Source organism: Bufo bufo, chromosome 4 (assembly GCF_905171765.1).
Source record: "Bufo bufo chromosome 4, aBufBuf1.1, whole genome shotgun sequence".
NCBI classification, from domain to species: Eukaryota; Metazoa; Chordata; class Amphibia; order Anura; family Bufonidae; genus Bufo; species Bufo bufo.
In genome coordinates, this window is record NC_053392.1 from 101,482,948 (window position 1) to 101,508,015 (window position 25,068).

At 43.3% G+C, this 25,068-nt stretch overlaps 1 protein-coding gene across 1 annotated transcript in view; it reads right to left on the reverse strand.

The window, feature by feature from the left end:
• Positions 1–25,068, reverse strand: part of LOC120999026 (general transcription factor II-I repeat domain-containing protein 2-like) — a 98,808-nt gene that overhangs the window by 26,985 nt on the left and 46,755 nt on the right. The window contains 6 exon segments of the mRNA XM_040429905.1: positions 11,020–11,187; positions 11,286–11,420; positions 11,478–11,610; positions 15,033–15,329; positions 17,256–18,045; positions 18,047–18,792. Coding sequence (XP_040285839.1) covers positions 11,020–11,187; positions 11,286–11,420; positions 11,478–11,610; positions 15,033–15,329; positions 17,256–18,045; positions 18,047–18,792 — 2,269 coding nt within the window.

A 25,068-nucleotide genomic window follows, 5' to 3' on the forward strand; every position in this document is an offset into this window, starting at 1 on the left:
TAGTCCAATGTTGAACATCCAAAAAGTTGTAAGTGATCTGTTAGAAAACTCTACAAACCGCCAAATGCCCCAATTTCTGTCACAAAGTCATATATTCCATTGATCAAACTTTGGCGGATGACAGCCACCCCTGAGAGAGCTTATGAGCCCCTTGACCATTTCTTCCCTTTTTCATACTGTATGGCCTGGCAGGTTCTAGGTGTTAAAAAAATGACTCAGTCACCATCACTATGGTTCCAGTGCTGAGCAACCGCTTCTTCTGCTTCTGGTTCCTGCTGGAGGGCAAGTGTGACATGCTATCTACATCACTTCTGCTGGTCATAAGATTTGTGGATCTGACTGCTGGGACCCCCATCTATCTTTAGAAAATACACTGAAGCTGATGCACCAAAATTATTAGAGGAGTTGTCCTATTACAAACATTTCCCCCTTATCCGCAGGATAGGAGATAAATATCTGATTAGTGGAGTCTGACCACTGGGATCCTCTTTGATCACAAAAAGGGGCCATGTTGTCTTCCATTTAAATGGGGGTATGGTTATACATGCTCACTGCAACTACAGTCGTGGCCAAAAGTTTTGAGAATGACACAAATATTAGTTTTCACAAAGTTTGCTGCTAAACTGCTTTTAGATCTTTGTTTCAGTTGTTTCTGTGATGTAGTGAAATATAATTACACGCACTTCATACGTTTCAAAGGCTTTTATCGACAATTACATGACATTTATGCAAAGAGTCAGTATTTGCAGTGTTAGCCCTTCTTTTTCAGGACCTCTGCAATTCGACTGGGCATGCTCTCAATCAACTTCTGGGCCAATTCCTGACTGATAGCAACCCATTCTTTCATAATCACTTCTTGGAGTTTGTCAGAATTAGTGGGTTTTTGTTTGTCCACCCGCCTCTTGAGGATTGACCACAAGTTCTCAATGGGATTAAGATCTGGGGAGTTTCCAGGCCATGGACCCAAAATGTCAATGTTTTGGTCCCCGAGCCACTTAGTTATCACTTTTGCCTTATGACACGGTGCTCCATCGTGCTGGAAAATGCATTGTTCTTCACCAAACTGTTGTTGGATTGTTGGAAGAAGTTGCTGTTGGAGGGTGTTTTGGTACCATTCTTTATTCATGGCTGTGTTTTTTGGCAAAATTGTGAGTGAGCCCACTCCCTTGGATGAGAAGCAACCCCCCACATGAATGGTCTCAGGATGCTTCACTGTTGGCATGACACAGGACTGATGGTAGCGCTCACCTTTTCTTCTCCGGACAAGCCTTTTTCCAGATGCCCCAAACAATCGGAAAGAGGCTTCATCGGAGAATATGACTTTGCCCCAGTCCGCAGCAGTCCATTCACCATACTTTTTGCAGAAGATCAATCTGTCCCTGATGTTTTTTTTGGAGAGAAGTGGCTTCTTTGCTGCCCTTCTTGACACCAGGCCATCTTCCAAAAGTCTTCGCCTCACTGTGCGTGCAGATGCGCTCACACCTGCCTGCTGCCATTCCTGAGCAAGCTCTGCACTGGTGGCACTCCGATCCCGCAGCTGAATCCTCTTTAGGAGACGATCCTGGCGCTTGCTGGACTTTCTTGGACGCCCTAAAGCCTTCTTAACAAGAATTGAACCTCTTTCCTTGAAGTTCTTGATGATCCTATAAATTGTTGATTGAGGTGAAATCTTAGTAGCCACAATATCCTTGCCTGTGAAGCCATTTTTATGCAACGCAATGATGGCTGCATGCGTTTCTTTGCAGGTCACCATGGTTAACAATGGAAGAACAATGATTTCAAGCATCACCCTCCTTTTAACATGTCAAGTCTGCCATTTTAACCCAATCAGCCTGACATAATGATCTCTAGCCTTGTGCTCGTCAACATTCACACCTGAGTTAACAAGACGATTACTGAAATGATCTCAGCAGGTCCTTTAATGACAGCAATGAAATGCAGTGGAAAGGTTTTTTTGGGATTAAGTTAATTTTCATGGCAAAGAAGGACTATGCAATTCATCTGATCACTCTTCATAACATTCTGGAGTATATGCAAATTGCTATTATAAAAACTTAAGCAGCAACTTTTCCAATTTCCAATATTTATGTAATTCTCAAAACTTTTGGCCACGACTGTACATTCAACTCTATGGGACTGCTGAAGCCAATGTACTCAACTGTTTCCGGCAGTCCCATGAGTTGAATGGATTGGCAGTGCAAATGCATGACAACTGCTCCAATGGGGGAACACAGGATCCCTGTTCTCGTGATTCACAGGGGAACTCAATGGTTGCACCCCTGCTGATGAGACATTATTTCATAGCCTTTGGACAAGTAATAAGTGTTAATGGGACAACCCCTCTAATAATTTTGGTGCATTATACTCCAGCATATTTATGTATTAGGAAATTTAGGAAACGCAAAGTCAATAAATACCCCCCACCCAAAGTGTCTAAAGATGCACCAAATTTATGATTCAGGTGTGAGTCACTGTGATAAGTTTGGTGCACCCTAGACAGGATTTGTGAATTTGCGTCTATTGAGATCAAAGGGTTTTTCAGAGACTTTAACACTGCTCATGCACACGGCCATTGCCATTTCTGCAGTCCGCAAATTGTGGATCCGCAAAACATGGATACCGGCCATGTGTGTCCTGCATTAATACAGGTAGAACATGTTCTATTTTGTTGCAGAATGGACATACGGGTGTCCACATCTTTTGCGGCCCCATTGAAGTAAAGGAGTCCGCAATTGACCTGCAAAAAATGCTGAACAGATGCGGACCAAAAATACGTTTGTGTGCATGAGCCCTTAGGATGATGAATTTAGTGCAAATCAGAAGCCACTGTGCACCTGAACCAGGCTCAGCTCTGTACACAGCATCATGTCTGTGCCTGGTTACCACTGCTCAGTCTCATTCAAATGAAGTTGTGCCTGGTACTGGAGCACAGCAGCCTCAGAGAACAGCAGACTGTAAGGGGTTCCAGATGTTGGAATTTCAATTTAATATTCATGATCTATCTTAACCAAATCCTGACCGTCTATTGACTATAAACGTCCTGGGGTCGGGATTTATGGAATGTCCATTCTGGGGTCACAGCTGCATGCTAATCGTACAGTTGCTGGGTGGCGGGCCCACTGTGACAACAGGGTACGCCATAGAGAAGGCAGGGATGGTTTCTCAGTGATGCAAATTTACCACTAACATGAAGTACAATGTGTCATAAAAGAAACAATCTCAGAATAGCTTAGGTAAATAAAAGCATTCCAAGCATTACCACATAAAGTGACATGTCAGATTAACACAATTAGGCTTGGTCAGAAAGGTGGTAAATGGCCTGGTCTGGAAATGGTTAAGGATGGTTCATCAATATTAAAGTCCTAGTTAAGAAAAAAAATGTTGGACTTATTCACAAAAACTATTATTGCCCAATCTTCTTCCACAACATCTTACATTTTCATTGGTTTTAGAGTAAGGTCAAAAGTTTACACAACCTCGCCTGGGTATTAGACTGCTCTTTTCTATACTGTTAGGTGAGTTCTAGTGAAGTTGATTTACAATTAATAAGCTACAAGGATACAAATAGAAGCATCTAATTAATTGTGTTGTATTGCAATAAGTTATTGGCAGGGTAATACAGGAGAATATGGAGAAAATATGGAGAAAATATGTATGTATGCAATTAGAGTTGTCACGGCTGTGTCTTGGTCCCGGTATAGTTTGCCATGACATGTCTGCCGTGCATGCAGTTGCCTGGGGCAATGTGATATTTCTGCATGTGTGTGCACTGCTCCTGTTTCCTGGCCTCTCCCCAGCCTGGTGGCTATGGGGTTAAGGTGTGGATCTGGGTGTGGCCTCATGGCTCTCCAAGAGCTATAACTTTGTTTTTTCATCAATATACCTTTATGAGGCCTTATTTTTTGCAGGACAAGTTATAGTTTTTAATGCACCATTTTGGGTACATATTATCACTGATTAACACCAGCTATCTGTCTTAAACCCCCTTTGTTTACGTCAGTAAAAAGGCGTATTGGTGGTCACTAAGGGGTTAATATTCCTGAGACGTTCATATTGGATACACACATTTCCTTCCTGTACTGTCTGTATAGACAACGCAGTAGTGTGTGCTTTATAGCAGCTGAAATGCATTTCAGTTACTTTACAAGTTTGTATCATGGACTATTGAAGTCTCCAGAAAGTATTGTGCAGCCCCTCCACCACAGACCAGGACGAGACCAGGGAGATGACCAGAACCTTACAATATTGTCCCAGTCTGAACAGCAAAGCTGACGTGAACTTCAGAATGCATGAAGTGTCACTCTTCTGTATCTGCTATAGTAGCCATTGTGAAAAGGGAAATATTTCAAGATTTCATCTTATATGTAGACATTACCCAAAAAATAAATCCAGCATTTTTTTAAGATTTACATTTATTAAAAAACTAATTTTACGTACAAATCATTTTCTGATTATACATTCTCTTTAAAGGGCATTCAGTTTAGTTTTTTTTTTCTAATAAAAGAGATGACCTTTTCTTACTCGACTTCACCGACACGACTGTAGATTTATTTTATTTTTTTTAAGTCATTGTCCTGCCCCAATAAAGTTTCTGGTTTTTACCATGACCTCCATCTTCCTTTCATTGTCTTCATATAGTCATCAATGTTTATGGAGGTCTCAGGTAGAAAACCTTACAATTGCCATTGATCGGCCATCTGCCACCTGATGTATTTCCGGTCTATGGCCCTTTTAATAATGCATTCGAAGATGGACGTTTTTCAAAACTGAAAGAATAGGGAATAAACCACAATGTCTGGCAGCAATTGTCTCACACTGCTTAAATTTCCCTTTTCTTGATTTTCTATCTTTTTTGAACTTTGCAGAAGGTACACATGATACAATTGGCTTCAAGTACAATTTAAAGTTAGAATTTGTCAGTTTAAGTGGAAAATTAAAACAAGTGCGGCAGGTAGAATTTCACGTTCTGACAAAAGTAGCCTTTCTGAGCCGTAATATCTGCGAATTAACAGGAAGACGAGTGCCTCCATGTAAACGGTCTACTAATCTTACTAGAAATGTTACTATTAAAATTGGTAGTGATACCTGCAAAATAATATATCACAAAATACTTGGGCAGCCTGTTCTTTCTCATTTAAAGAAAGGTTTGCACAACCTGTCACTATAGGGGTCCATTCAAACGTCTGTAGTGTATTGCGGATCCGCAATACACCCGGCTGGCACCCCCATAGAACTGCCTATACTTGTCCGCAATTGCGGACAAGAATAGGACATGTTCTATTTTTTTGTGGAGCCGCGGCCCGGAAGTTCGGGGCCGCGCTCTGGAAATGCGGGTGTGGAGAGCACATAGTGTGCTCTCCGCATCCATTCCTGCCCCATTGAGAATGAATGGGTCAGCACCCGTTCCCGATATTGCGGAACGGGTGCGGATGTGTGAATGGACCCTAAGTCCCAGCATCTCCTCTAAATTAATTTTATTGTCTGCATAATTACTAAAATGTACATAGCATATAATATATTGTAGGGTTATGTTTAATTAAGGCTACATGCAGTGTCTTTTGCGGTCCGCAAAACACGGATGGCGTCCGTGCGCGTTCCGCAATTTGTGGAACGGCACAGACAGCCTTTAATATAACTGCCTATTTTTGTCCGCAAAGCGCGTACAAGAATAGGACATGCTATATTTTTTTTGCGGGGCTACGGAACGGAGCAACGGATGCGGACAGCACACGTAGTGCTGTCCGCATCTTTTGCTGCCCCATTGAAGTGAATGGGTCCGCACCCGAGCCGCCAAAACTGTGGCTCGGATGCAGACCAAAACAACGGCAGTGTGCATGAGGCCTAAGCAAAATGTACATCCTCTTTTCAAATGGGCCATTCAAGAGGTTGTCCCATGTACTCCTGAGGTCAGCCAGGAAGATAAATGTCGGTGGTGCAGAACTGGAAGCGGCAGGGAAAAAAAATTGTAGTATGGCTTCTTTTGTTATTTTACACCACTATCAACTGTTGCCCAAGTTTTTATTTAACTAGGACAACCTCTTTAAAGGAAAATCTACTTTAAGATTTTCTTCACACACCAATTTGCTCTGTTGCTTTTTTACACCAAAAACTGCTTTCAGTTTTTTTAAATACTGCATTTTTTTTTGTGACTTTTCGAATGAGTGGATGGTGTTTATGTTTTTTAGGGTACTTTCACACTTGCGTTGTGAAGATCCGGCAGGCCGTTCCGTCTGTATTATTACTTCTGGGACACAGTGGGGACATTATTACTGTAGGGGCACTATTACTACTACGTGTTGTCTGGTATATAATTATTTCTATTGGTGGGACTTTGGGGAGCACTATTACTGTGAGGGACACCCTGGCACGGTATCAGCTTAGCACAATTATTTTTGGGGAACATTATGTTTACACTATTAGTGTCAGGGACACTGTTTCCTGGGCACAGTTATTTTTTAGGACACTGTGTGCCAATAATTATTGAAGAGGAACTATCTGTGTGTAACTAGTATATGGAGTACAGCAGGCACAGTATTGGGGGTGGCAGGATGGGGTGTTCAGAAGGTGGGAGGATGATGGAAAAGTAGGAAACTAAGATGTCTGTCAAACTCTGCAGAGAAAAGAGATGGCTGAAAGAAATCATCATGGTGGTCTGGTCTGAAAGGAGAAGATGAGGACAGAGAACATCTACATCAAAGGAGACGTTATGTGGACCTGTATTAGGCTACTTTCACATTTGCGTTAGCGATTCTGACAGGGTCTTCCAGCAGAGAACAGCCTGCTGGAATTCACTGGATCCAGCACTGCTGGATGCAGACAGAATGCCCACCGGCCCCATTGACTATAATGAGGTATAGCAGAGATCTGGCCACAATCTGGCAAAAATGTAGAGAATCAGAGGGACACAAACTGCTGCATACTGCGGTTTGTGTCCGGCCGATTCCTTGCATTTTCTGCTGGATCAGGTGGCCGGAGCGTAGTTTCGCAGGTGTGAAAGTAGCCTTACCCTGTATGTTTTGTATTGCTATAAGTAATGTTAGGATGGAATAGGTTAGGTTGCGAATTTGGCTTGGGGCTGGGGGCAGGCACATTCTTTGCACAGGGGCCCTCTGCTGTCTGTGTCCGCCCCTGTCCTGATGCATACTGAACGGATTGCTCTCCATTCAGAATTCATTAGGATAAAACTGATCAGTTTTTTCCCGGTATTGAGCCCCTAGGATGGAACTTATTACCAGAAAAGATTGATGCTAGTGTGAAAGTACCCTTAGTCATGTTTCTCCCTATAGAGAATGAGATGAAAAAAATGCCATTATTCCAAAAAATTGTTTAAAATTTTTTTTTTTAATACACCAGAGACACAAAAGAGGCCAGCAACTGAAAGAAGGCTATTAGCCAAAAAGTGCTTATGTGGCCTGTATTTCGTATTTCCCATACACTTTATGCTAACGTTCTACAATAGCTCCACCACAAACCAGAGTTTTAAAAAACACCAAAAAAAAAAAAAAGAAGAGCTGAAACAAACACTAAAAATCTATGTCTGAATCAATCTTAAAGAATATTCTCTCTTTCTTTCTGGGCACTTTGGAACCTCTTCTGTATTGGTAATAGATGGGATTACATTAGTGATATAAGGTACCCCCACTGGCATTGTTAGGCCTGGGTGCTAGGGGCACTTTCTGGGTCTTGTGCCTCAGACTGGTGATCACAAATTCCAGTCACGTTCAGCTACTGATATCACTCGCCGGGGTCTGCTTGCATGCTCTAAAGAGGACATCAAAGGGGATATCACAAGGGAGTGGAGAGAGGTGAATATTTTCCCCCCATACCAATGTTTTATATACTCCAAAGGGGCCAGTAAAGACTGTCCTGATATTTAACCATACATCTGCTGGTACAAGAGTCACAGTTTTCCTGGGAATGTCAAAGGAGATACAATACTTCTAACCACACACATGCACATCAGATTTCCATAGGGATAGATGACTAACCAAGAGCTCTGACCCAGCACTTTGGCGACGCTCGCTTATAAGTATACCTAGATACCTTTTTGAGTGCAATTCTAGTGAATGAAAATTACCCCTTGTCACTATATTGACTGTGAATGGTAATTGCAGAATTCAGCTATACTTTCATCTAATAAATTACTGATGTTTTGTGAGACCAAAGACTCGTCAATCTTCTTGCAGGCCAGAAGTATTAGTACATTATTTTTTTTTAATCCTATTTTCATTTTGTATATATTTTACCTTTCAATTCGAATAAAACACTTATGATGCATAAAAGAAAAGGGAATCAGATGCCTCCATGAAACAATCAGAGATACAGATGTAGAAGAGCTAAAATTGACTCTGATAACACATGACACGGTGTTATGTTGGTTATCTAGTGACAAAAGTCATTGAAATCTAATTTAGGCGTATTTCATTTTAGTAAATGACCCCCATAAATTTTAAGGCTGAAAAAAAGACATAGGAGGAGATTTATCAAACTAGTGTAAAGTAGAACTGGGTGTGGATTGTTGGTCTCTTGGTGAGGAGAGATCTATTACTGGTCAGTATGTTGCACCTTTTATACTGATAACTTGGTGTTTGCATTGTTTTTTAGTATCTTAGTATCTTAGTATATTTATTCCTCTGCACTTGCTCTGATTTTTCATTAGTCTAAATACAGTACAGACCAAAAGTTTGGACACACCTTCTCATTCAAAGAGTTTTCTTTATTTTCATGACTATGAAGGCATCAAAACTATGAATTAACACATGTGGAATTATATACATAACAAACAAGTGTGAAACAACAGAAAATATGTCATATTCTAGGTTCTTCAAAGTAGCCACCTTTTGCTTTGATTACTGCTTTGCACACTCTTGGCATTCTCTTGATGAGCTTCAAGAAGTATTTGAAGCTCATCAAGAGAATGCCAAGTTTTTAACGACCTTGGTAATATACAGTACAGACCAAAAGTTTGGACACACCTTCTCATTCAAAGAGTTTTCTTTATTTTCATGACTATGAAAAGGTGGCTACTTTGAAGAACCTAGAATATGACATATTTTCAGTTGTTTCACACTTGTTTGTTATGTATATAATTCCACATGTGTTAATTCATAGTTTTGATGCCTTCATAGTCATGAAAATAAAGAAAACTCTTTGAATGAGAAGGTGTGTCCAAACTTTTGGTCTGTACTGTATATTACCAAAGTCGTTAAATGTATCAAATATATAATAATTTTTATACGTACCATCATTGGACTGTTCCTGACCAGTTTATGCACTTGATTGGACTCCCTTACCTCTTTATCACCACTCCTTAGAATTTTAAGTGTTTTTAATCCATTGTGTTGTGTCAATCATGTCTGTACTTTGATTACTAATAAAATGTTATATATTAATCATGAATTGTGTTTGATCATGTTAATTATTACACAGTAAAGCCATATATCCTTGTTGGTTCTATGTGCTGTCACGTATATAGGTTAAATATCATTTGTATTCGGGTCGGCTCAAGATAAGTACGCCTACCTACCTACCTACCTACTATGCTAAGCAGTAGGGGGTATGCCGAGACTGCTGTACGGAGGGTAGGCTAAAGGGGCCCACCCCATTGAGTAGTTAGAATAAAAGGGGACTTGGGAGGGTGGGGCAGAAACGAGCCGCCGGTAAGGTGAGGAGGAGGCTGCGGCTTATAAGCAGTATAGCCCTGCCCCCCTCACACAAATGCGGCAAATAGCCATTTGCCTATAACTTGTATTCGGGTCGGCTCAAGATAAGTACGCCTACCTACCTACCTACTATGCTAAGCAGTAGGGGTATGCCGAGACTGCTGTATGGAGGGTAGGCTAAAGGGGCCAAAAATAACAAACATAGCTCAGGGCAATAGTGTTATTAACAAAATTACAATACCAGATTCCTGAAAGCATTAACCTTTCACACTGTGGATTTGGTATATATCGTGCATAACCAGCCGACTTCTTAATAACATGCACTGAGACGTTGTACTTGGAGGCGGCGAAGCCGCACCAGTGTGAAATGAATGCCCTGTGATGGAACTGGGACTGAACCCAACATTCCTTAATAATATTCGGATGAATTTGAGAAAGTTCTGACAACTCAAAGGACCCAGCTTTAGCAGAAGAGCATCGCCTGGGGTTGCTTCGGTAAAGCGCGTCCGATCCTGCACTGCCATAACTGGGCACTACTTATTACGAGTGGGGAAGTATCTAACCTCTGTGAGCTGACCTGCTCGGGCCGTCTTTGTGGACGTTAAAGTAAGAACTTAGTATGACCCATCCCATGACAGCTGATCCTTCCTCAGATAGCTCTTGCATGTTGTGGCGCAGGTGAACTCGCCTGGTCTGAGGAAGCCGTAGAAGGCTAGGTACATGGTTGTCTTGATCAATAAACTAGTGTGCTTACTGAAGGGGTTTTGCGTAGTTTATCTGAAATCAATTTGAACATTGAGCCTGTAAATGGCTGTCGTGTAGGGCGGGCCATAGCGGACACCTTCTGAATACCCTTCAGTAGCATTCTAATTGGATGGGCTGAAAACAAGGAGGGTTGATTAGGATGCCGTAGATACAAATGATGTTGAATCCCAGCCGGGTATAACTTAATAGTGCTAAATGACAGCTTGTGGTGAGAGTGGCCCAAAAAATGCGGCAAAGGCCAGTAGGTAAGAGATGTTGCCCACTCCTGCCGAAGAATGGGTTCTCTTAAAATTACAGAACGAGGTCCATGCCTTCCTATATATCCTCATGGTGTTACAGGACAGGGCTTTAGTCATAAGGGACCTGGCGGTGGTGAGATGAACCGTTAGTCCATCACTAGCTGGTCGAGCCTGGGCACTGGTGATGGTACGCGGTCTGCTTGTGGAGAGACCTGCAAAAAGAGAAGAGCCAATAGCCCTGTATGGAAACCTGCGGAAAGACCATTGATAACATACTGTACCCAGTCTGCATGTGGGTGGGACCCTAACAGGATAAGACAACATCCCTGTACAGACTAAAGGCTAAGACAAACTCTGGTATGCTGAGTTTCTATTCAACCTCACGTCCTTAGATTTGAGGACCACAGAGACCTCCCCACAGACTATGGTCTTGTTGTCTGGCGCCTCATGAGCTGTTATGAGTAAGGACGCTAAGTTCATGTCCTTGCCGTCAATAATTTCCTGTCGAATGTTGGCTGGAACTAAGTGGAATGGAGCGATAGGGGGTACAGAACATGACCCACCAGCAACACTAGCCTGGAGGCCGGACTTTGGCACACCAAACGGGAAGCTGTATCGCCTGCCTCGACCGACTCTAGCCTGGCCTGAAAGTTCAACATAGATGACGCCATGGAGTTGATGGCCGCGTGCAGTTGTGTAAGCGAGGTCTGAATAGTGTCCATGGACACCACCTGCAGATTTTGAACCTCCGGAACTGAAGACAGAAGACGGAACAGTTCCGCCTTCCTTGCAGAAGCTGGAAATGGAATGCCTCTTTGGATAACTCTGCCATCAACTTGGGCGCAGTCCATGACCTTAATGATGGTGTGGAGTATCTTGCGGAATGTGACACCACGCTCCCACGGGATGATGATGTATCGCCCATCAATGATTCTTGAGACATCCTATTAAAACACAACATGATTAATGCAGAAGATGAATACCCAACACGAGTTTGTGCCATTCACCAGTATCACGGACCACCGATGTGCCAAGAACCGCCGTACCAGCACACGAGATGCCGTCCAGCATGCGGAGCACCCCTTTACCGAAATGACTGAATATGGGAAGATGTGTACATAGCAGAATAGAACAGCCTTGCAAGCCCCGAACGAGTGTAGACTGAGACATGAGAGTGGACGAGGCCTACAGTGTAGGACCGTATCCTGTGGTCGTGACAGGACTTAACGTGTCTGTAGACGTGACAGACGTATCGAATTGATGCCTGTAGTCGTGACAGGACATAAACATGTCTGTAGACGTGACAGACGTATCGAATTCATGCCTGTAGTTGTGACAGGACATAAACGTGTCTGTAGACGTGACAGACGTATCGAATTCATGCCTGTAAACGTGACAGGACTTAAGTTTTTTTTATTTTTTTTATCGAGTCTGTGGTCGTGACAGGCTAGAGCCTAACCGAGGATATAATAGACACGTGAGAGACCTGTCCAACAGACAGACTTGCCATGACCAACTTTGTAAGTGGAATGTGAGTACGCACCCACTATGCTACTGTACCTGGCAACTGCTACCTTGCTGATGAAATGACTGAACGTAGCTGAACATGTTAAAAATGGAATATTAGCAACTATTCCAACCCCCTAGTCTTAAATCTACTCCCGTGATGCGTCTGCTGGTACGAAGCCGTGCATCGGATGGATAGAAGGAGCCACAAACCTATGGACGCATATATGAAAGAAAAACCTGTAGACAATAGACCCAATAATTGATAAGTAACGCACTGCTTGAGATGACCCCACTAGAGAAGATGATAGGCAATCAACTTGCGACACACGCTGCGGAACCTTAAAGAGTCCCCCTGTATTTGATTTTTTTTTTTTTTTTTTTTTCCTTCAACCCAACCCAAACTCCCACTTTTTTTTATTTATTTTTTTAACCCAAACTCCCACTTTTTTTTTTTTGTAACCACTATCATCTGCTGCCTGGAGGCTGCAGCAGACCAGGTGAATCGAGACCATACCAGAAGCAAAACAGCCTTGCATGCACCCCTGCCTCACTACGAGCACGGCGGCCCGTGCAATACATTACAATGTGTCGAGAGCGGAGTCGCGCTGACTCCTGCAACCTGAGAGTCTGCCGCGTGGGGAGCCGATGCTGCCAGGCAGAAACGTTCCGGTGCGGTGGTGCTCCCTTACCAAAAGGAGCCGACACACCGCCGGCCAGAATGAGAGGACGAAAGACCGCAGTAAGTCACTTACATTCATGAATCAGGAAAAGCAATGCAACCAAGGTGCCTGTGCAGCCAGACATAAGCCTGATGGGACTGAATATAGCCTATGTACTGCACTGTCCTATGATGTAACAATACCGGATATACATATAAAACACTCATCATCATTTTTAACCCCTATAACTTATTATTATTTTCTTTTTTTCTGTAACACGCCTTTTTCCCCCTTTTTTTTTTTTAACCACTGTACTACTACTACACAACCATAACCAGAATGTATCAAGACATGACAGGCAAATGTAAGCTGTAATAACACCGCCGACCAGCAGATGGTATGCTGGTACAACCTAAGGCAGCAGTGGCAACCACGGCTCTGAACACATGGAAGCCGGCTCTGCCGCCCGCCGAGACGTGCAGGTAACAACGTGCGGTGTGTTGGTGCCGATCCCTCCCCACCTGCCCAGGAATGAACCCGCAAGGCCCCGATCTTACCGCTGGAAGACGTGAACGCTGGGATGTAGACATCGATGTCGATGAGAGGCAGAGACCGTATACTCACGTGCGTACAGGCGCCCGGAAGTGACGCAGAAACGAGCCGCCGGTAAGGTGAGGAGGAGGCTGCGGCTTATAAGCAGTATTGCCCCGCCTCCCCTCACACAAATGCGGCAAATAGCCATTTGCCTATAACTATATGGGGAAGTATTTTTGATGTTTCGTCCATCCAGTTCAGTCCTGTTATCCTGTAAGTTGATCCAGAGGAAGGCAAACAACAGGGGAAAAATTCCTTCCCGACTCCAATCAGGCAATCAGAATAACTCCCTGGATCCACGACCCCTCTCTAGTAGCTATGCCTGTAATATTATTACGCTCCAGAAATACATCCAGGCCCCTCTTGAATTCCTTTATAGTACTCACCATCACCACCTCCTCAGGCAGAGAGTTCCATAGTCTCACTGCTCTTACCGTAAAGAATCCTTTTCTATGTTTGTGTACAAACCTTCTTTCCTCCAGACGCAGAGGATGTCCCCTCGTCACAGTCCTGGGGATAAATAGATCATGGGAAAGATCAGTCTGTACTGACCCCTGATACTGATATTAGTTTGCTGTCCATTAAAATTCTTAAGTCCTTTTCCATGTCAGTGTTGCCCAGTGTTTAACAGTACGTATATAGTTTTATAGTGGCTCACTCTCCCTTGACTATGGTGGGGGTGCTTAGTTTAAAGTGACTCACCCAGTCACTAAGGTTATGGCGTATATTTCAAATGATAAATTAAAGAAGCGCTCACCATCCGTATTACATATCCATAATTATTCAAATGATGTAAAATAATGTAAAATACTATTTATTATATAACTATTTTGAAAATTGAAATTAAAATAAATATAGATAAAATGATATAATAATATATTACAAAGGTGAATATAACACCACTTGTGGTGTTGCGGCAAATATCTCCCCTATAGAATACACATAAAAATGCTTCAATATAAAGTTCTGATGTTTAAATCAATATAGAATCAAAATTTAAATTTAAACTTTGCCATTCATAAAAGTTCAGGACAGTAGAAGCGCTCTTGCATTAGGTCCGATATATATGGAATAAATAGGGCACCGATGATATCACTCTTACATCATCCGAAGCAATATGTCCAGAAGGATGATGTATTATAACCAATAAGAATGGGCCCATTCATGTTAATGACATATTCAGAACGATCCTCTTTTGGTTGTTAGTATCCTCCTTTTTCTTGCAAATATAGGTTAGTGTTTAAATAACGTCTCTACTCACTCGAGACTTGTTTTACACCAGGGGTGTCAAACTCAAATACACAGTGGGCCAAAATGTAAAACTTGAACAAAGTCGCGGGCCAGCATTGAACAAATGAACCTTTTAACATGGACCCAAACAAGATTTGCTTTAACATTGAATATGGAACAAGCATATTCATTTATTAAATAAGATTTAAATAATAATAAATAATAATAATTTTTAAAATAAAATAACAATAATAAAATCAATCAACCATTCAAGCCCATGTCTTGGAGTAGCAAGAAAAAGTGCATAAAGAAAACATTAATTATTGCTCAGTTTGCTGCACACTGATCTAATCTGATGTGCCCAAGCCAGATACCTGGCATCTCTTCTTGGATGATAGTTCATCAATGTCTGGGCTCAAGCTTTGAGCTGAGGAAATCCTCAGTATCGAGCGAAGGTGTTCATCAGTCAGACGTCTCCTGTGAGATGTTTTGGTCATCTTCATCGAGGAGAAAAGTTGCTCACATAGATAAGTGCTGCCGAACATGGAGAGCATCTGAGCAGCTTGGGTGCGGAGCTGAGGCATTGTGTCAGGGATGAACTGTGGAAACTGTGCGGCGCCCACAGCATCATACTTTGACTTCAGCGTGTCATTACACTGGAGTTCATTTAGCTCTGTTGAGGAACGGTTGAGACGTATGCATATATCCATGCATGCCTGCAAACACGTGCGGGCATGTATGGTATATATGTGCATACATTAACCACTGCATCATGGGGTGATGTGCGCAGATGTGCCAAGCATCTGCGCACGTCTGCCCATGGTGATCCCCAGGGGCTCATGGTGGCCCTTGTGAGAAATATGTGGTCCCTGGAAGCTGTGCCCCCTTATAATCCCCCTTATATGTGTCCCCTTATAGTTAGTATATATTTCCTGTATGACCGTGTATATATTGGCCCTGTATGGCAAGTGGGGACATATGCATGTCCCCTGTATGTGATGCCCCAGATATATGTGAGGGTGTGTGTATATATAGATATGTGTGTATGTATTTGCACACGTGTCTATGTATATACACTTATGTCAGCATGACAGTTTGTATGTGGGCTTATTGCTGCCCATTCATACCCCCGGTTTTGTATGTGTTTATAGATGTGCCCCAAGCATCTGTGGATATATATATATATATATATATATATATATGGGCCTATAACTGCCCATGTATGCCCCAGGTTTAGAATGAGTATATATGTGTATATAGATGCGCCCCAAGTATCTATTTACATATATATACTTAAATGCCCCCCAGAGGGACAGCGTTTAGCCAGTTCCTGCAGATGGCTGGTGACTTCAAAGGCTAAGAAATCAGTTGCCTTTTGTTGATTTTATCAGCCAAGTTACTTATGTTTGGGACAGGGCTGGGTGTGTGGTGTTGCTAGCCTCAGGGGGCCAACTGGCAGTCCTGAGTGCAGGTATACGTCACAGTGACACTATGATGTCACATCCCTGAGGAAGGAGTAGGGGGGCTGGTTTTGGGCTATAAAGCCCCAAACACAGCAGAGGTGCGGCCTCTTGCAACCAGACTAGATTCAGAGACGCATGGGAGAGAGGAGCTCCATGATGACCACCTGGATAAGGCCTAAGTATCACCCCTGGTCCTGTAACCCCTATATTTGTGTCCCTGATGTGCACCTTGGGCCCTGCCTTATAACCCTTGCCCCTGATGTGTACCCTGGGTCCTGATTTACCCTTGCCGTGTTACTGGACACCCTGATCCCCCAAACCCTTGCCTTATTGTATCCTTGTTTGTACCCCTGATCCTGTGCCACTGGTTCCCCTGATTGTATTTGTGGTTCAGTTACACCCCCCTGATGACCCCCACTGTATCTCCACCGTGTAACCCTTTCCCTACCCTGATTAACCCCTGGTGGTAACCCCTGCTCAAACCCTGCCACACACACCCCCCCTCCCCCCCTCACTGTACACTTGCAGGGTATTTACCCTTGCATTGCTGTACAGTTCTGATATTATCCCCATTGTTAACCCTTTGTGTTTGTGGTCGGCTTACACCCCTGTGAGGCCACCATTAACCCTCGTCGTACCCCGTAGGGACAGTGAATAGTCGGGTGGGTTACTGATATTTGTGTGTATGAATATATTATTGCAATGTATAGATAGTGTGTGGGGTGGAATTTGGGATTGTGCTGTGTAGTGTAGTTAGGCTTGTATTGTGTTTATGGTAGTACTGTTTCTGTACTGCGGTGTGTACGTCTATATGTATATATATTCATATCCATTGATCCATGAATATGTATAGATATTAGCGTATTGCTAGACGTGTATAATTGTATTGTGTAATAAATATTCCTTATTGTTCATAATGCAGTGTATGGTGTTTTTAGTAGTCGCCGCCGTAGTATAGTGATAGTAAGGCGCATGCAGCTAGCATAGTGATTAGTGTAAAGCATAGCAAAGATATTGTGTTATTATTATATAAAGGCATAAATGGGCGGAGTTATCACTAGATGGCTCCTCCCATTTATGAATATTAATTATCGATATATGCATAAATATTGGTGATTAATATTCCCCCTTTACAAGCTCCATTTGGAGGTTGGTTGGTGCGTTTTCCACATTAACTGCGAAGGGATTACTGAGCAGTTCAAACCTACATTTCTGGACATCAAAGTCGGCAAATCGCCGGCTAAACTCAGCGCCGAGTACACTGAGTTTTTCAGCAAACTGTGCGCATGGGAACAAGTTTGTAAAGAACTGCGTTTTCATGGTTGGGCAGCAGGGAAAATGGCCAAGGTTTCCTTGCAGCATCTGATTCTCCCACAGGCACAGTTTAGTTTTAAAAGCCCTCACTGCAGCGTACATGTCTGTGATGATGCGCCCGCGCCCCTGAAGCTGCAGGTTCAGCGCATCGAGATGGCTCGAGATGTCACACAGAAAGGCCAGCTCACACAGAAACTTTTTCTCCCGAAGCTCTGCTGTGTCCTTCCCTTTGCTTTCCAGAAACGGACATATTTCCTCATGCAGCTCAAAACATCTATTCAGTACTTTTCCTCGGCTTAACCATCTCACCTCTGTGTGATACGGCACGTCTGAATACGCCGAACCACACTCCTCCAGAAAAGACTTAAACTGGCGGTGATTCAGACCTTTGGCTCTTATAAAGTTAACTACTTGTGTTACTGTGGTCATAACATGTTCCATCTTTAGGGCTTTGCCACACAGTGATTCCTGATGTATGATGCAGTGATAAACAGTTAGTTCACCTGCACAGTTCTCTTCCTGCATCTTCTCCCGGACCCTGCCCACCAGTCCACTTGTTTTACCGCACATCGCTGGCGCACCATCTGTCGTTACTCCCACGACTTTATCCCGACAGCTTTATTTCAGTTACGCATTTGGAAACCTCCTCAAAGATTTCCTTTCCTGTGGTTGTGCCATGCATTGATTTGAATCCCAATAGCTCCTCCGTAACACACATATTTGAGTCCACTCCACGGATGAAGACTGACAGCTGAGCAGTATCAGATGCGTCGCTGCTCTCATCCACAGCAAGGGAGAATGCAACGAAATCTTTTCCCTTTTCCAAAAGCTGGTCATACAGATTGGTGGCAAGATCACATGTGCGATCAGCTACTGTGTTTCTGCTCAGGCTCACGTTTGAAAAGGCTTGCTTTTTCTCTGGGCACACGATGTCACAAACTTTCAACATGCACTTTTTCATAAACTCTCCCTCATTAAAGGGCCGGGCTGATTTTGTGATCTCTACTGCTACAATAGAACTAGCTTTTACAGCAGCCTCACTTTGTGATGTGGCTTTTTTGAACATATTCTGTTGTGAAACCAAACTTCTTTTCATCTCCTCCACTTTCTGGCTCTTTTGAGTCATGTCCAGGTCCTTGTACTTGTCATGGTGTTTTGTTTCATAGTGTCGTCGAATGTTGTACTCCTTAGTTATAGCCACGTTGACTCCACAAATCAGACAAACAGGTCTGTCTTTTACATATGTAAACAGATATTCTGTCTCCCACCTGTCCAGAAAGTTCCTGTTGTCTGCCTTTTTGCCATTTTTGGGAAGGGGTTCCACAGTGACAGTTGTAGCTTGAGATCGCTTTGACTTCTGCCACACAGGAGAGGGCGTTTCTGGGACCTGTCCTTATTGACGCGCCAAAACATCAGCAAGGCATTATGTGATTTGTAGTATTAGCGATGAATGAATGCGCTGTATAATACCGGCGGGCTAGCTCTAGTAGTCATTTGGTATAGCCTCGCGGGCCAAATATAATTACACTGCGGGCCAAATTTGGCCCGCGGGCCAGAGTTTGACACCTATGTTTTACACCTACACCAGAGGCGGCCCTCCTGGTATAGGTACAGTCACCCACCCTTGTATTTTCGTCAGGCGTGTATGTGCCGGCTTTCTGTGCAGCGGCCGTACTTCTTCGGTCTCGCGCTGTAGCTGGCGTCCCACGTGATGCCCCGTCACGTGACTCGTGTAGCGGAGCTTGTGATTCAATGTTTGTCACGTGATGACTGGATGGGTGTTAGATCGTAAAGAAAATGCTTCTCAGTTTATCTTAGGCCTCATGCACATGACCGTTGTGTGCATCCGCGTCCGTTCCGTCATTTTTCACAGTTTAGCGGAGGTCCCATTCATTTCTATGGAGCTGTGAAAAAAAACTGATAGTCCTCCGTTTTTTCTCCGCGTCCGTGATCCGTGATTCCAGTCCGTCAAAAAAATATAACCTGTCCTATTCTTGTCAGTGGAAAATGGAGGACAGACCCTTTCAAGTCAATGGTTCCGTCAAAAAAAACGGATGCACAACTGGTATGTCATCCGTGTCCGCGTCCGTTTTTTTCTACAAGACCTTGGTGCAATAAAATTACACTTTTCATTAACCTTCCTTTTTTTCCCCTGTCAGACAAAAAAAAAGGAAGACCCAAGGAAACACAACTGAAGCAAAATCGGACACGGACCACTGAAGCCAAATCACTGACAGTGAAAAAACACTGTCGTGTGCATGAGGCCTTAGAGTGCCTTTTTGTCGTCCTTGATGTCAGAAATATAAATGGACAATATAGATGGGTTATGGTGGGTAGTTGCGGTCTCTATTTGCGCCAGACCCGTTTCAAGGTATTCCCACCTCTTCCTCAGTGGCCATATTGTGAGTCCCATCTACCCTCCTTTTATACCCTTGGACCCACCAAAAACCCAACATGGATCTCTGAAAGAGACAGAGTATCTCATTATAATCCAGCATAGTTTTGCCTTTTTATACAGTTTCATAAAGTTTCTATGTAACAGTTCTTACTTATAGAGATGAAGTTTAGGAAACACTGTAAAAACGCAGCTGCGTTTTTGTTGCGGTTTGTATGCGTTTTTTTCTTTTGTTGTGCGTTTTATTGCTCTTTGGTTGCTTTTTTTATTTAGAGGACTTTCTATAGTTCAAAGTTGAAGTATGTATAAAATTACTCATACAAAATGCATAAAAATACTGTCACCAACTTGCCTCTCCAAGCTCCAGCGCTGCAGTCTGGGTCTCGGACACTACAGCGCGGTGCCAGACGTGCTGTCATGCCAAGCCCCTTGGTGACTCAGTGTTTAGGCCACACCCCTCTCATGCCTTTTAGGCCACACACCCTCTCGATCTTCCCCTTTGGCCACGCAACCCTTAGGTCACACCTGAGCTACACCCCCCGGTGAGGTCAGCGCTCAGGTGATTAGATCCCTATTTAAGGCTGCAACTGGCAATCACCTTTGGCAGTTATAGGCTTTCCTTACTGTGCTCTGCTACCTGTGTGTATTGAACTGTTGCTTTTGGATCTGACCTCGGCTATACCTTGACCTCTCTCTCTGCTTAGCGATTCTGTACCTTCTTCCTGTCCAGTATTGACCCTTGGCTGTTATTGCTCCCTCCTTCCGCTTTGTGATTCTGTTGGTATCGATCTCCTGATTTGACTGTTTCTGGCTCGACTTCCCTTGGCGTTTGTTTGCGTGTCCTGTATGTGAACAGGTGCCTGCGGGCACTTGGATTGTATCTCTGCACTTACCAGTATAGGGAACGTTGATCAGTTGTGGACTTGTCGCCTAGGACTTGTTCTGCAAGTAGGCAGGGTCAGTGGGCTGGGTACAAGTTAGGGCTCACTGTGTGTGTGCACGCCTGTCCCTACCTACGGCCGTGACAAATACATAATTTTTAAAATATATAAATAATATTACCCTTTATGATAAGACTTTAAAATATTTGCATCTTCAACATTTTGTCTAAATGATAAAAGAGAGAGATTGGTGAGGTCCCACCCCGAGGGAAGATCGTGGTGCTAATATGACAGCCAGACACACAATGTTCCATTAGAGTAGGACACTCCCACGTGTCTATAGGAATCCATATAGTTCAAAATCTGAATTCAGGCCCCCTGGAAGTAGAGTGTCAAATTCATAGATGCGTCTCGATTCTTGTCTAGACATCTTGAGAATATGATCTCCCCCCCTCCAGTGTGTTTTGACTTTTTCTAAGGCTGCAAATTTCATCCCTGTAGGGTCCTTATTGTGTTTTTGTTTAAAATGTAGGGACAGGGAGTGTTTTTCATATCCTTTTCTGATGTTAATCACATGTTCGGAGACTCTTTTTTTAAAAAAGTTCTTTGTCCTGCCAATATATTGTTTCATGCATGGGCATTCTATTATGTAAATTACACTTGTTGAGTTACACGTTAGGAAGTCTTTGATGTCCCAAGAGAAAGTGTTATTTGATGCGAGAATTTTTGTGTTTTTTTGGGAAATTTCGTTATTTTGCAGTTGTTGCATTGGCCACATCTGCAAAAACCTTTCAACTTATACCATCCAGGTACAGTGGGCTCTTTGTATTTTTTCTCCATTACTGTGGGTGCAACTTTAAGTGATAGATTAGGGGCCTTTGTGTAGGTGATTTGTGGGCCATTGATTAGTAAAGGGCCGATCGCTCTATCTCTTAAAATAAGGTGCCAGTGTTTTTTTTATTATAGCTTCTATTTTTCTGTGCTGTGTGTTATAAGGTAATATCATTCTAATATGTTCTTCTTGGTTTGCTGAAGCCCCTACATCCTTTGGTTCAAAGAAACATTTCCTTTCCATGTTCCTAACTTTGGTGAGAGATTTGTCCAATATTTCCGTTGGATATTTTTTAACTATAAATTGTTCCCTCATTTTTGATGCTTCTCTCTCAAAATCTTCCTCTTTAGTGCAATTTCTTTTTTCCTCCAATCATTTAGACAACATGTTGAAGATGCAAATCTTTTAAAGTCTTATCATAAAGGGTACGAACAAGTCATATCATAAAGGGTACTAATAAATATTATTTATATATATTTTTTTAAATGTATGTATTTTTTATGTATTTTGTATGTGTAATTTTATACATGATTCAACTTTGAACTTAGAAAGTCATCTAAGTAAGAAAAAGAAAAACGCACAACAAAAGAAAAACCGCATGCAAACCGCAACAAAAACGCAGGTGCGTTTTTACAGTGTTTCCTAAATTTCATCTCTATAAGTAAGAACTGTTACATAGAAACTTTATGCAACTGTATAAAAAGGCAAAACTATGCTGGATCTGTCTCTTTAAGAGATCCATGTTGGGTTTTTGGTGGGTCCAAGAAAAAGGGTATAAAAGGAGGGTAGGTGCCACTCACAATATGGCCGCTGAGGAAGAGATGGGAATACCTCGAAACGCGTCTGGTGCAAATAGAGACCGCAACTACCCACCATAACTGATCTATATTGTCCATTTATATTTTTGACATCAAGGATGACAAAAAGGCACTCTAAGATAAGCTGAGAAGCATTTTCTTTACGATCTATGTAACACCCATCCAGTCATCACGTGACAAACATTGAATCACAGGCTCCGCTACACGAGTCAAGTGACGGGGCATCATGTAGGGCCCCAGTTACAGCGCGTGTGGTTAAGAGCATGGCAAGTGCTCTGCAAACAAATGTGGATAGGGAAAGGACTTAAAATAACATAAAATACGTAAAAATAAAAAAATATAATCTTGATCTTGGAGGAGGAGGTCCATATGGAGTTCGAGGTTGAGGAGGCAGTGGATGTGGCGGTGTAGGTGGAAACGGCGGTGGAGGAGGAGGTAGCCAACATTGTTTTTTTGTTTTGTTTTATATTTTATTTTATTTATTTTTATTTTTGTTCAAATTTGGGTAGACCCCAAAACATTGGGAAATGTAAAAAATAAACAAAGAGAAAGTGCACTGGAGTACAACAATGGCTGGGTGAGACCAGTATAAATGTCTAATCTGCACAAGGTACGGACAAGTCTGGTGGGATCCCTGCCTGGTTCGTTTTAATGAATGTGAGCTTGTCCACATTGGTTGTGGACAGACGACTGCGCTTCTCTTTGATAACCCACTCCTGCCGTGCTAAACAAACGTTCAGACAATACACTGGCTGCAGGGCAGGCCAGCACCTCCAAGGCGTAAAGGGCAAGCTCAGGCCATTTGCCCAATTTGGAGACCCAGAATTTGAAGGGGGCAGACCCATCAGTCAGTACGTGTAGGCGTGTGCACAAATACTGCTCCACCATGTCGCACGGCCCCGTGATGTCTACTATCCAATTGGATATCTTCTCTATCAACTTTCGATGTTCTTTTATGCGCCTACCATGGTGATCACGGGTAACGGGAAACCATGGATGAAATGTGATCTAGCTGAAATGTGGGACAAGTTATTGAAGCAGAAGCAAGGAGGGGGCGCGCGGCAATTACCCACTCCCGACTCGGGAGGTAGTGACGATAAATAACAATACAGGACTCCTAAGATGCCCTGTCATTGGAATGATTCATGAATTAGGAAACGTTATACAGGAGAGGCCCTGCTGCCGCTTTGTTGACTCTAGATAACTTCTGCCTGATCGCACGTCCCCGTGACATCCACGATCCAATTGGAAATCTTCTTCTCTATCAACTTCCGATGTTCTTTTTTGCGCCTACCATGGTGATCACGGGTAATGGGGAATCAGGGTTCAATGCTGGAGAGGGAGAGTGAGAAAGAGAGACCACATCCAAGGGAGGTCAATGGCTGAAATGTGATTGAGGGGAAATGTGGACAAGTTGTTAAAGCGGAAGGATCGAATGAAAGGGGCACGCATCAATTAATGATGAATTTTAGAAATTGAAGTCCCTGTCACCTATGCAGAGCAGGGGTTTTTCATCGGCAAAAATGGGTTAATTGTCACCCACCAATGGAACAGACAATTTTACAAAAATTTGTTCCCTGTCACCTATGCAGAGCAGGGGTTTGTATACGGCAAAGTTGTAAAATGTCACCTGAGAATGCAACAGACCATTTTTTTAAATTTAGGTCCCTGTCACCTATGCAGAGCAGGGGTTTATTCACGGCAAAAATGATAAAATGTCACCCAAGAATGTAACAGACGCTTTTGCACCCTGCTTCCTCTTTTGCTGTGCTGGTGCCTCTGTGAGACCACCGCCTCTTCCTCCAAACTGCACACGTCACTCGCATGACCTTGATTCCATGTGGGGTCTAGTACCTCATCATCCTTCACATCATCTTCCACCCACTCTTTACCCCTGCCCTCCTTGTCGGTCTGCAGACTGCAGAAAGCCGCAGCAGTTGGCACCTGTGTTTCGTCAGAGATGTGCTGCGATGGTCTTCCTATGTCCTCATCCTGAAACATAAGTGGTTGAGTATCAGTGCACTCAATCTCTTCCACTTCTGGTGAAGGGCTATGTGGATGGCCCACGGAAACCCCGCCAGCAGAGTAATCAAAAAGCATAAGAAACTGCTGCATGACTTGGGGCTCAGACTGCTTGCCTGATTTGCAAGGGGGTGATGTGAAAGACTGATGGCCATGGGCTGTAGGTGCCAACTCTGATCTTTCAGCAAGGCACTGCTTGGGAGACAATGTGAAGGAACTGGAGGCACTGTTAGCCACCCAATCTACTTGTCACTACCATCGTCATGGTCGCGACTCCTTGAGCCGCATGCGGTTGCCCGCGGTCTGGTCTTGTTGTCAACCACAGGTGAGGGCTGTTAGTATGTTGCATCACGTGTGGTTGCCGCTGGCAACATGAGGTTGTTGACAGTGGAGCAGCCTGAGCTGGTTGCTAGGCGGCCCCACTGTCTATGCATGCGGTTGCCTCTGGCAACGTGGGTTTGTATGTGTGCACTTTATTTGTTTGGTATGCACAGGATTTAGTTATGTGTGCATTTCCCATTTAAGTGACACTTACCTTCTCTGGTGTTGGAAGGGTTAATTCCTTTCCTAGTATGTCTTTGTGGGTGTGGCTACTTGTCTATTTAGCCTCTGCTGGAAACCTGTAGCTGAGGGGTACTCCAGGCATGTTATGCTGGAGTCATCCTCCTGGTATCCTGATGCCATC